The following is a 13836-nucleotide window of genomic DNA, read 5'->3' as shown; positions in this document are numbered from 1 at the left end:
TTGTGTGGGTAAATATAGTGGGAAAAGCATCATTTTCTTCTAATTGATAAGTGTTATGAATTTGATTTGAAGTCGTCAAAGTCTTAATGCTACAAAAATGTTCAGGGATCATGGATGCCAGACAAAGCAGTGGAAAACAATGTAAAAATTAAAGCTTTGTGTAGTGTCGTATGGCCCATAGGAGCGACCCTCCCTCGGCCCCGCCACCTCCTTTTGACCCGCCCTCACTGACTGGAGAGTAGCGGCTGCCACACGCCCTTCATTCTCCCCCTCTTCACCTGACAACCAGGTCATTGCTGCACGTGTCGAATTCATAGGGAATAAAATCTGCTTTTTTTTTTTTTATTCTGATTTTCTGTTGTATCTCCGTAGCAACCGTATTATATTTTGGTTGCCTAAGGGTGACGGACAATTTTATATCACTTTTAGAAGTATCAGCAAAAGTAAATTTTTGGATTTCCTTGGCAACAGAAGCTTTTATTAACCATGTCCTGTTAAAATCTGACCTATTGTTTCGTTCAGCTTAAGCCAACGACTCGTGTTCAATTTTCACAAAATTCTGGTTGAAAAATGTGCGAGCAACAAAGGAATGCCACGTTTGAAATCGATTCAAAATCTACAACTTCTTACTCTATACGAAAGCCCATTGAGACGACTGTTGTTTTGAATTTGGGCTATACAAATAAAATTGAATTGAATTACTTCAGAATTCTTTCCCCAAGGAAAAAAAAGGTTTTGCACAAAGAGTTAGAAGATCAATCAAAATAATCAGGGATAGTTTAAATTTGTAGCTGGCACTAAAGGTTTTTTTCTTTTTGAAAATTAAAGATGGCAATCTCTTTCTGAGGTCAAAGGTCAACGAAGTTCACAGTTGTGGTTGTAGACTGCTGGTGTGTGTGTAAAAATGTTTATAGATTACTTGAACAAATGTTCCTTTTCTCAAATTTCACTCTTTGCCACAAAACATCCGCCAAGGTGTTAGTCCTGTCGCCATCCCATAATTTTGTTAAAACTTTCTTTAGATTTCCCCAACGCATGTTTTGGTTTCATTAGTGGATTTTGAACTGTTTTTTTAGCCCCATAAGAGATTTTGGCCTCTTCCGTTTTTTTTTCTTTCCCGCTGTGATGTCATCACTTCCTGGATGTCATTACTTGAGTATTGAGTAAGTGGCGGGGGTGAACTTTTGCTAAAAACACACAGTAAGAAGGAAAAATTGCGAAAACAGTCTGGTCCTCACAGTCCAGGACTGCTTCGGGCCAGAACAAAGGCAGAGAGTGTGTCTGAGCAGATTTTATAGCTGGCTGGTATTTGATTAAGCCACAGGGTGGATTACCTAAAACTTCTTATCAAATTTATACAATACAGGCAATTAAAAGAGAAAATAAAGAAAAAAAAACATTCTATTGTTTCACGTTTTCCTTCTAAGACCAAAGTAAATAAATAAAAACTCCAACAAATTGAGCCAAAAACTCTAATTTACTGTCCCCTACATCAGCATCTACCACTCCAGGAAAAGCAGTGGATGATCTAAATGACTTAAAATAAAACTAAGCTCCATCTCTATTAACGCTTGTGCTATCCTAGGCACTTTGACATTGGGAGTGGGGTCATCTAGACCCACAAGACAGTGCGCTGAACCTGAACATGAAAACTTTCCACCTTTATCCACCTTTGTCATGGTAGGGAGAACACGTCAATGTAAGGGTGGGGTCATCTAAGATAGCACAAGGGTTAAGCACATGGAGGCTACGCCTACAGTCAGACCCACATGTGAGACTGAAGGTGTGTTCTTCCTGGGGCAAAGATGAGATGATGTTCTTTCACAGTGGTGAATGGGTCATGCCTATAATCCATCCAGTTTCCAAACCTGCTTCATTTCCGTCTGGGGTCACGGGGTCACTGGAGCCTTTCCAGTTACTGAAGGATGAAGGCGGGTCACACCCTTCGACGATATATGAGAACTGGACCGACTGAGTCATACACTGTGGGTTACTCCCTGCTCCAACAAAATATAGTCTTTTCTGTTGCCATTCTTTTCACTATGAGAAAGCAGTGATTGGTCCAAGTTGGTGTGAGTTAACGCTTTTATGGCAACCACTCTCGCCAATCAGGGGTAAGATTGTTGGGAAGCCACACCCCTACCACTTGAAAGGGAACTCAGGAGAATCTGTCAATCAAACGTTTGAAACATCAGACATAGGGGACAGTAGGCACCACATACTTTTATTGAGGCATCTGATTGGTCAGTTTAGAAAGTTGACAGATTTTGTGTGGCCCACTTTCAAGTGGTAGGGGTGTCAACTTCCAACAAGCTCACCCCTGGTTGGTGAGAGTGGTTGCCAAAGAAACGATGACTCAGACGGATTCGGAGCAACTTACTGACATTGTCTAGCTCCGACATGGCGCTGTCCATATTGCAAAAAAAACTGTGACTGTATTGACGGTATTTCTATGGAATCAGAAATACGTCAGACTCACTCAGACCAGTTCTTATAAACAATCAATGCTATCAATATAACCTACCGGCAATTCATTTGTATCTATTTTTGAATCAATAGAGGACATCAAAGTGGCAATCAATACAAATATTGTAAAAAACACCTTCACATTAAGAAATAGACCATAGAAAAATGTACTTTCCTTCAAATCAACTCTTGATGTCTCCACCGTTTCCAGGCAAATCTCATGTTGCTAAACAGAAGGCAAATGCATTTCTTGTCAGATTGTTGAACTTTCACTCCTTCATCCAAGACATCCTGAGGACCAGATGACTCTATGACTCAGCATCTATCTCTCCCATTTTTACATGTAAATATGATCAAAAATGATCCTCTACAATGTTTCATCACCTGTCGGCCTCCACATAACGAAACCATCATAAAATAATACATAAATTAAAAAAAAATTGCATGCGTGACTCAACAATTGGTCATACCTGAATTTATGTGGGAAAAGTTGGGGTCTTTCACATGAAATTTACACAGATGTGTCACGAATGAACAGTGGCATTTCTACACAAACGTACTCCCCGGGTGAGTGACCCCCCCCCCCCCCCCACACACACACACACACACACTCACACACCCACACAGTTTGTCGGCATCCTCTTGTTTTCCCTATATTTTTTTTCTGCTCGTTTTACACACCAAAAAAAGCATGAGTTTTATAACCTCATGTCAGCTTCAGTTGCACATGGGGCCTAAATCCAAAACACACTTTAGGTTGGGGGCCGAACAAGATAAACATTTATTGATCACACTAAAGCAAAACTTTTAAACCTTTAAATTTAATATTTTGAACATAAATATGGATAAAAACAGAATAAATCAAGTTAAACCATAAAGAACATACAGTATTTTGTTCCATAAAACTATACTCTGTCAAAATTACACAAACATGAACATGCAGCACAACAAAACAAACAAAGCCTAAAGAAAATAATAATTAGAAATAACAAATCAAATGATTCCATTTTCTTTTCTCTTTTGTCAGTTTTTTAAGAGCTGGACTCCTGGCATGTTTTTTAGCACTAAGTTCATTTCTGCTTCATGTGTGATGTCCTGTGTGTGTCTTTGTGAAACTTTTCAGAGGGATTTGATTTTTTTTTAAAACCTGTCATTGTGAATAAAATTTTTAGGTCTCGTAAAACATTAAAAACTAAATCATAGAACTCATCCCTGGGATTACTCCTAAAATATTTGGCATGTTCCTATTTTTTTTGCAAGACCAACAGTAAAAATCCTCCAAAAAGCCTCAATACATTCATAAACAAATGATCTATTGTTTATTTATTGTTTCAAAAAGCGCAATTGTTTTACTGCCAGCATTACCTGCCGTCTTTATGTCAATTAGGTTGCTAACACCAACTAAAGGACAGGCAGGTGTAAAAAATAGATTTTATATGGAAAATAAACACAAATAATAAAAATGTCTAGAATAGTTAATAAAGAATGACAATATTAGCATGAGCTGAGTAAACTAACGGCCCGCAATGATCCAGGTGTTGCGCAATCGAGGCTGCGCTTCGTGCTCAGCCTGCGCTCACAACCCCTCCCCTTTTCCATCACACACATTTGCTGCACCTTCTCTGAGACAGGAGCGCGTGCAGCTGCGGGGGCGCGAAATCGCAGGTTGCAGGCCGTTACAAAATCTGGGATATAATCGATAATAAAAAACCAATAGTGGCGGAGATTTTTAAAGTTTTTTACAAGCACTGAGATACCGCCCCCCCTTTAAATTTGCGTCCCGGGCAATTGCCTGCGCTTGAACCTTCTTCTGCCAATGAACTTAATGAATTTAAACCTTGTGCTATCCTAGGCACATTAACATTGGGAGTTGGATCAGCTAGACCCCATTAGACAGTGCTCTGAACCTTTTTTCTTCAATGATTTGTGAACCTCACTGGTGTCCATGGATTCCATGAAATCTTTCCACCTTTATCCACCTTTGTCATGATAGGAATAACACGTCAATGTAAGGGTGGGGTCATAGCACAAGGGTTAAACCACGCAAAGAACACGTAAATCAACTTAAAAGCCTATATATAGATATTTATATATGCAATATAAAGGTCATACATTGGTGGAACATCCATGAAAGGTCTGTTTGACATCCATGAAATGGTCGTGGAAAGTTACAAATTTGCATATGCAACTAGCAACAATTACACTCAGATGCGTAAGATTTACTTAACAATTGTGTATAAACCTCATAAAATACATGTAAAACTGCGCAATTCTCAACCGACAGTTTAACACCGAATTCTGACAAAAAACCCTTGACGGACATCTGGAAACACTTGTGAAACACGTTTATAACACATGGAACACAAAAAAAAACAACAACGTTTTATACGTGAAAAAATGTGCAAAATGTGGCTCTTTGACACGGCCTGAAAGCATGAACGCTAGCTCCCAGGATGTTAGTGACTGATCATCCAGTCATTTGAGCTACGATCACAAGGCACATGAATGAAGGTTTGAGAGAGCATTCAAGTGCCCTCAAGTGTTGCCTAGCCCCCTAGGAAGGGGGGGCAAAAGAAGTAATGTGCTTACACAAGCTCCACAAAGGTCTGGTCATGCGCTGGGCGGCTATTTAAGACGCAAGGAGAAAAAGGGCCGATTCTTGTGCGGGGGGGGACCACATTTCTCCAGACAGTGGAGCAGCATGTACAATCAGAGGTAGGGCATCACCTGATAATTCCGTGTCATCTCCACAGACTTGATGCTGCAGGGATGCGCGTTATGAGCAAGCACTGGTGTTCAAAATGCTATTTTGAAATAATTGCTTTGCCAAATTATTCCCTCCATTTGTTTTTTTTTCTTGTAAAGCTTCAAAGACGCAGAGTATTTAGCTGAAGGAAATCTTTTCTTGTAATCTATTGCATTTCTGAGCTTGCAAGAGTTGAAAGCTAATGGTTTTGTGAATCATGAATAATGACTTGCACTGCCTGAAGGACCATCTGAGAAGTTTTGCAATAGCTGTGAAACAAGTGGCTTTGACGAAAAGTGATCTTTTTTTTTTTTAGCAAAGCAGCTTTTAGTGTTTTGATTTGTCACTCTCACCAAGTGGGGGCAAAGTGCGTAAAACGACAAATAAATATGGATTCTTGTCTTATTTTCTCTCCAAACTGCAGCATGTGGAGAGAAGCTCTCCTGGTGGTGACCTTGTGTGCCGGTCTAGCTCTGGCGCAGTTCCCCCGGGAGTGCGTGACCCCCGAGGGTCTGCGCAGCGGCCAGTGCTGCCCGTCCCCGACGGGGGCGTCCGGGGATGAGTGCGGCTCCAGCACGGGGAGAGGGCAGTGCGTGGCCATCGCAGCTGACAACCGCCGCCACGGGCCCCAGTACCCTTACTCTGGACGGGACGACAGGGAGAGGTGGCCCTTGCGATTCTTCAACCGCACCTGCCAGTGCAATGGGAATTTCAGCGGCTACAACTGCGGGCAGTGCAAACACGGACTGACTGGAGCAGACTGCGATCAGAGAGTCTCTGTGGGTGAGAGAACGAAATTTAGGATGACTCCTGAGAAAGGCTAATAATGAATCCATTCAATTTTACACTGGCAAACACAGGGTCAAATCTGGCTGCCATTTATAGTATTACTTTTTTAACTTCATGAATTATTTCTTCTTTTTTTGTTTTTCATTTTATTACTTTGGTCAAAATGCCAAAAAGCTTCTCTTGGTTTTTCCAAGGTTAATTCCCATCTTTTGTATTTTATTTGATGTATTATTTACCTGTATTTTATCCTAAACTGATTTATTTATCCAACTAAAAAAACTATTTATTGTTTTTCTGTTATTAATAATTTAAATTACAAACTGGTGAAATTTCCATTGATTAAAATGAGAAAATCTGAAATAAAAAACACAAGAAGTGCAATAAGAAAACATGAAATCAAGATAAATCAAATTATAGATTGTTTTTAATTCTGTCATGTCTTTTATTTAAAAAAATACCATGTTTTTGTGTAAAAGGTAAGTTTACAGCAGAAGTAGTTTGATGCATATTTTCATCAATTGGCGTCAAGGCGTTACCACGTTTATTTTTTAACCAGCCAAGCATCCTTACTTTCTTTTTTCCATTTTTTGCATTAGTCGAAAATGTTTCCATCTACTAATCTCGTGTTCTGTCCCTCCTGCCCCCTCATCATTGAAGTAAGGAGGAATATCATGCAGATGACTGCAGCTGAGAAGCAGGCATTTGTGGATGCCTTGAACCAGGCCAAGAGCACGGTGCACCCCGACCTGGTGATCTGCACGAGGAGGTACGGAAGCTCAACAAGCTGATCACGGGAGCCTTTCTAATTCATGCAGTGACCCACTTTTAACAGGAGTTTGTATTTTCAGCCAGACAGTCTTGCATAAACACCTTCGAGCAGACAGAGGTTTTGCCAAAAGACTTGTACGCTCAGTCTAGCCAGGTCTGGGAACAGAAAATGATGCAGTTAACTCTATGGTTTATAAACAAATTTTTTATTGATTTCCTTATTACATTTAAAAAAAACATTTTTTAGATGATGCAGCTTCAACAAGGAACACAAAGACTGGTATTATTTAGATTAAAACCTGGCTAGTGAGTGTTTAATAACAATCTTCTAAGTCAGCTGAGGTGTGCAAATGAATTCAATTTAAATACCTGCAGGTATCAGAACCTATTTATATAAAAATTAACATTTGACAGAGTGACCTAGTTTTATTTACAAATTAAATGCAGGTTCATTCAGTGTTAAAATAATTAGATTTTTTTAAAGACACACTCCAACTATTAAAAAGCCTTCCATTGCTCTTTTAAGGATAATTACCATATTTTTATATTACCATATTTTAGGGCACACCGGTTTATAAGGCCCACTTTCAATGAATGGTCTATTTTCGAACTGTCAAAATATAAGGCACATAAAGTGAGACTAAAGAGTCAGAAAAAAAGCCGTCAGTCAGTCAAACTTTATAAACTGTGTTCACAGTCATTCTAGAACTTGTTTATAACATGCTAATTATTGGCCACTTTAGAAGTGTTAGCAAATTTACAATATCTGAAACCTTGTTTGCACCATATAAAAAAGAGATTAATAACACTAAAACAAACGTTACTAGGACTACGCTAACTCCCAACCTTGTAAGAAACAAGAAAAAGAAGCTGTGTCCAAATTCCCTCACTAACCTCTAACTACTAAAAAACTGTATAGTGTGTGAGACTATGTAGTGCCCTGGATTTTAAAAGCACCATGCTCACTACTTCTTTTTTTCTTTTTAAATGGCAAATATGACATCATCGATCATTAAAATCTAATTCATATGGGTGCTTTGTAATGATCATTAATGAGTCCACTGTCTTCTGAATATAGAAACGTTTATGGTTTATTAAAAAAAATATATTTAAATACATTTTATTCAACAATCTAGTTTGCATCGATGCACACTGGTTTTTTGCAGGGACTTCTGGGAAATTTCTAGGGCACTCGATTTTTGGCATTGTAATCAGTTAACTGGAGTTTTTAAGTATGCCTTACAGTGCGGAAAATACGGTTTTAGCCTAAATAAAGAAAATCTGGTGTTGTTTTCAATGACATAGTTTCTGCAAAGAGGCAGTAGTCCGATAGAAATTTACTTCTGAGTTGGGGGTGGGACCGTGGGTGTGGAGCGAGCAACCCCACCCACCTTCCCATCCGCGATGCGTAGCAGGGAGCTTGCAGTCAGCCCAGACAAAAAAGCTCTTTTTCCAACTACATTTTTTCGTCTGCTCCTGATTCACAATGATTTGAATAAAGAAATACTCAGGGGGAAAAAAATCAGCTTTATTTTCTTTATAAATGTCCTCTATCATCAGAAGAATGCCTCAAAACAATATTTTCATTGCAGTGTGTCTTTAAATAAAAAAAAATCTGTTTAGAGAGGAAAAGAACTTCATGAAGCAAATTTTTTATTTTTAGGTATCAGGAGGTGTTGGGCCCCGATGGCAACAGCACGCAGTTTGAGAACATCACCATTTATAACTATTTTGTTTGGAGCCACTACTATTCCGTCAGTAAAACCTACCTGGGGCCGGGCCAGGTCAGCTTCGGAGGCGTCGATTTCTCCCACGAGGGCCCGGGTTTTGTCACCTGGCACCGTTTTCATCTGCTGCAACTGGAGAGAGACATGCAGGTGAGGAACATGAAAGAGGGAAAGAAAGCAGAGTCAGAGCAGGAAGAAAAGAACAACACAAGATAATGAGGAGGAAGAGAGGAGGATTTCCTTTTTTAACATGGAGTGGGAAGCTCTCCAGCACAAGAAGGGGGGAGTGTAGGGAGAGAATAGAACAGACACAAATAAATATAGTGACCCTGTGGAGGAGGAGGAGGGAGGAGGATGATTTTGGAAGAAAAGGTAAAAATGATCTTAGAAAGAGGAAAACAGTTCTTCCTTCCTTTAAAAAAAAAAAAAAATCCTTCATTCTATTTAGAACATGCTGGGAGACCCTTCCTTTGCCCTGCCATACTGGAACTTTGCCATCGGAGGCAGCGAATGCGACATCTGCACGGACGACCTGATGGGAGCCAGGAGCGCCTTCGACATGAACTCTATCAGCCCCAACTCCGTGTTCTCTCAGTGGAGGGTCATCTGCGAGAGCGTGGAGGACTACGACACCTTGGGCACCATCTGCAACAGTAAAGACAGATGCACCGACACCGCCGAGCAGAACTGCAGCTACACCTCAGCTGCACCACACAAAAAAAGAGGGCAAAGAGCTCATAAAGGGAGCATGTGGAACATAAAGCAGCTATAAATAATAACACACAGCTGTTGTGCTAAACCCAGCATTGCTCTTTATTAGTACAGTTTGTTCATAACTACGCTTAATGGCAGACTTTGCCTTCTGGCTCCCTGTTTTTTTTGAGTATAAGTAGAGGTTTTTATTTTTTTTTTGGCAGTTTAGCCAGGACTGCAACTTCTACTCAGGTGCGGTTTATAAATGATTTTTGGAAAATAAATAAATAGCAACAACCACTAGAGGGCACTGTAGGTGAGTGTATAGGTATATGCAACTAACAGCAACGAGGAAGAAAAAACGTTCACACCGTTCACACCAGGCGAATCCTGTCTCAGGCCTTTTCTTTAACTGCTCTTTTTCTGATATATGAAAGAATTGGTGTCTTATAAATCTAGCCCAGCACAAACTGCAATTCTAAATTTCTCCTCAATTTTGCCGCCGTCTGCACTTCCATGAATTAGAAGGAACACCACCTATACGCCATTACCAAATCGAGTCCATGATTGGTCAAAGTTCAACCTGGTTTATTTTTTAACATTCGTTCAATGGGCGAGCATTTTGTACATAGAGTTTAAAAACGGACTTTTGCATAGCGATGCATGAATGCAAGAGTTTTGAACACAGAAGCCCTAAACGTGTGTTTACGTGGAGTTTTCATTGAAAGTCGTTGCCAAGGGCAGTGTGACGGTATCTTGATGCTGGAGGAATTGTTCCATAGTGACACACAGGTTGAAGATGAAGTGATGTATAGTTTAGTTGATTTCTTAACATGTTATTTATGGTATTTTGAATTGAATTGAATTGAAATGGTTTATTTCAAGCAATTAAGTACAAATAATACACAACAGCAATATAATCATCAGTTATACATTCATACAGTAACTAATCAAACTTAGGATAATTATACATATTAATAAATATTGCTTGAAAGGGAGTGGAAGGAAGCGAACTTATATAATCCCACCCCGTTAATCTTAATATTTGTCTAAATGCTGCGCTAATATACTAGATTCATACGGTATGTGTTACGGTAGTGAAGCCTGCAAACATTCAGTCTGTTATTGTCATCTACGCCGTTCTTGAATCTGTATTTTCTTACATGCGTTTCTCCAAAAAGTGTGAATTATAAGTCAGAAAAATACACGACTGGGGTTGAACGAGGGAACCCTTTTGCCCCTAAAACTTTTTTTTTTTTTTTTTTTTTAACTTGTCCTGTCCAACAGCTGGGCAGACAGATGAGAGCTGAGGTCCTCTTGTGTTGGACTTATTTTACTTTAACAAGAGGGGTTATTAATCTTCAGACAAACCAAAGGTACGTCTGAATAAACCCCTTTTGTAATTGAGGCCAAACTTTATTAATTTTAACCATGTTTGAAAATCTTTGGTGTTGGACCGGACGGAAAAGGAAAGAAGGGAAGAAGAGAGAGGGACGTTAGAGAGAGGGGGGGGTAGGAGGGTGATAATAGGAGGGGAAGGGGGATAAGACCATGGAGCAGCATAAAGCAACAAGTTTACTGGTTGTTAATCATTATGGTAAGGTTCAAATGTAGTACAAAAATGCCCCTAAAACTTAATGTTGCCCCGGCTACGCATGACCATCAGCTTTGAGGGGATCAGTGCTCATTCCACACACTGGCACCAGATTAGTCCTCTACCTGTTTCTCATGTGCTGAAAGAAAAGTTCACGTTTCTTTTGATCTTTAGCTTTGGATTAAGGATGTCAGGCGATATTTTTCCCCGGCCACGATTCATATGACAACACAGTGAGGGAAAAAGGTGGTAGGAGGAACGCAAAAGTGCCAAAAATCGGAGTGATCCGTCTCCCTCTATGGAGAGTCGTGACAGGTCTGGTATTACTTGGGGGAGCCCACAACAACACCTAAAATGGGTTAATGGGGGGTGGGGTGGGGGTCTTGATTTGTGCATCTGCCTGTTGAAGACAGAAATCTTGCGGTATCCTGGTTTCCTTTGATCTGAGGGAATAATCTTCAAACACGCAGACAACTCTGGTATGTAGCCCCCCTCTTGTGTGTAGGAGAGGCGGCAAAAGAAAAGGGAGGAAAAACAAAAGAGGAGAAAAGAAGTAGATCACACAATGCTGGAGAAAAGAAAACTTCAATCACAGAGCGCCATACTGTTGGCTTTTGCTGAAAAATTAAACAATTTAACTGATATCTTGTCATGTTTGAGAACGATCAAACTAGTCTAGAAAGTATCTACCGTAAATGATGTTCATCATCTTTTGATTCTTTTTCTTTGGGGAGCTCAGATCTTTGTCGTTTGTAATCTGAGACTCAAACTATTTTTTCAAAGCCACTACGTAGGTATTGCACATATTGCATGGAGGAAAATTGGTCATACTGTAAGTGGAAAAAGTGAGAAAAGTGGTGGTTTTTACGTGAAATTTTTACAGATGTACCACAAAGAACACGTAAATTAACATAGACCATGAAACGTGGGTGATTATTGCGCTGTTTTATATGCAATTCAATAATGATTTGTGCGACAATTACGTGAAGTGAACGTGATATGTGCGATACGAGACGTTAAATGTATACATTGGTGTACATGTGTAAAAAGTCTGTTAGACATACGTGGAACGGTCATGGAGAGCCAAATTTGCCTATGCATCTTGCAAAAATGACTCACATTTGCATAAAATGCATGATAATTGCATATAAGTTATTTAAAGGGCATATAAATTGCGTAATTATCAACCGACCAAAAATTTTGAACATCTCAAAACCATATTCATCGAAAGACATCTGCGTACATCGACAAAGGAATGAAACACTCATGAATTACGTAGATCACGGATGTATCGTGAAAGACCGAAATTTAATATACGAAAAATGCAACAAAATGTACCTAGTGGCTGCGTGACACTGCCTTTTATATGAGTTGAAGAAGTTTATTTCTGGCCTTCATCTCTTGTATTTTTTTAAATTTTTTTCCTTCATCAAGGTTCAGAGAGCAGCCCCATCAGGAGAAACCCGGCGGGCAACGTGGCGCGCCCCATGGTTCAGAGGCTGCCGGAGCCCCAGGACGTCCTGGAATGTCTGGAGCTAAACACCTTCGACACTCCTCCTTATTACTCCACCTCGTCAGAGAGCTTCAGGAACAGCATTGAAGGTCTGCTCCTGCTTTGAAGGGACCAGTCAAAGCAGAGAAACTAAAGCTGGTGAAACTCAGTGTGTATGTATATGTATATAGATGTGAACTAAGCCAGGAACAAACTCAACCCTCGTCCTACGTGTGCATCTAAACCGCTCCACCGTTCCCATTCTGAAGTTGCAAAAAACTTCACTTGAAGGTGGTTTTGTTCTTTTTCCAGGGTACAGCGCCCCCCAGGGGATGTACGACCCAGTCATCCGCAGCCTCCACAACCTGGCCCATCTCTTCCTCAATGGGACGGGAGGTCAGACTCACCTGTCTCCAAACGACCCCATCTTTGTGTTGCTGCACACCTTCACGGATGCGGTCTTCGATGAGTGGCTTCGCAGACACCAACCAGGTGCGCCTTGGGCACACGTGCAAACGCAGCAACTTTGCAGCAGGCGACAGAGTTTTCTTCCTGGTTTACAGGTGAGGTGGTTTACCCCGAGGAGAATGCTCCTATTGGGCACAACCGCAGGTTCAACATGGTTCCTTTTTGGCCTCCGGTCACAAATGCGGAAATGTTTGTCAGCGCCCCTGAGAGTCTGGGATACTCATACGAAGTCCAGTGGCCAGGTGAGTGACGGCAAAGCCTCCAGAAAACCAAATACTCATCCCTGACGCCTTCCTTTTCATCCTCCTTGCGGCAGCCCGTCCCCTAACTCTGTCTGAAATAATCACTGTGGCTGTGGTGGCGGCAGTGGTGGTTGTGGCGGCGTTGGGGGGCCTCATCGCCTGCGTGGTCCGAGCTCGTTCCCACCACTCGGCTGAGGCCCTGCAGCCGCTGCTGGGGGAAACCTTCCGGAGCTACTCAGAGGATGACAGGAGGTTGGATAAGTCGCAGTCTGTCGTCTGATCCCCCACGCTTCCCTGGAAGGGAGCTTGAGATTTTTGTTTTCTAATTCATCGGTTTCTTCTAATAAAGTTGAACTGGTTTCAAAACCTCAACTGGGATGTGTCTTTTCTGCCAAAAAGGCTGCAGTTTGGAGGGGTCAAAGGGCAGCCGGGAGATCATGAAATAAACAGACAGCTCCATGCTCAGGCAGCTGTGATTTACCATGTCTGCTGCTCAGCCACTTGAGTGTCAAAACCATCATTTTAGAAAGGACAGAAGGAAGGACGGAGATCGTTTTCCTCATAAAGGATCTCATCGTTAGCTGCAGAGCCGAAGACTATCGCTCTGCCCTGAACATCCGACTGTCTGAGAGATAAACCCCATAATGTCACATAGACAATTTATATGCTCATGTTCTCGTTCCTTCCATTCTCTTTGTAAACAACAGGCTTTGGGCTGGAGAAGGAGGCGGCAGTCTGGTCTTAAGACGGGCCTTTTGCTGCAGGTGCAAATTTGTTTGTCTTTAAGCCTAAGGCCATCTGGCAAATCGCACCACTTAATGTTAATCTACCATCCAAGCACTGATGAAGCC

At 41.0% G+C, this 13836-nt stretch overlaps 1 protein-coding gene across 1 annotated transcript; it reads left to right on the top strand.

Moving 5' to 3' along the window:
- Positions 1-5071: 5071 nt before the first annotated feature.
- tyrp1b (tyrosinase-related protein 1b) lies at positions 5072-13357 on the top strand. Its single transcript, XM_011474610.4, has 9 exons — positions 5072-5181; positions 5637-5995; positions 6659-6767; positions 8433-8646; positions 8945-9149; positions 12218-12385; positions 12588-12767; positions 12839-12985; positions 13060-13357. Exons 1-9 carry the CDS (start codon positions 5168-5170, stop codon positions 13263-13265), a joined length of 1602 nt encoding a protein of 533 aa, XP_011472912.2. The 5' UTR covers positions 5072-5167; the 3' UTR covers positions 13266-13357.
- Positions 13358-13836: the final 479 nt, after the last annotated feature.

This window comes from Oryzias latipes, chromosome 1 (assembly GCF_053564925.1).
Source record: "Oryzias latipes strain Hd-rR chromosome 1, Olatipes_Hd-rR_3.1".
Classification (NCBI taxonomy): domain Eukaryota; kingdom Metazoa; phylum Chordata; class Actinopteri; order Beloniformes; family Adrianichthyidae; genus Oryzias; species Oryzias latipes.
Note: the sequence above shows the minus strand (reverse complement) of the source record. Positions and strands in the feature narration are given on the sequence as shown.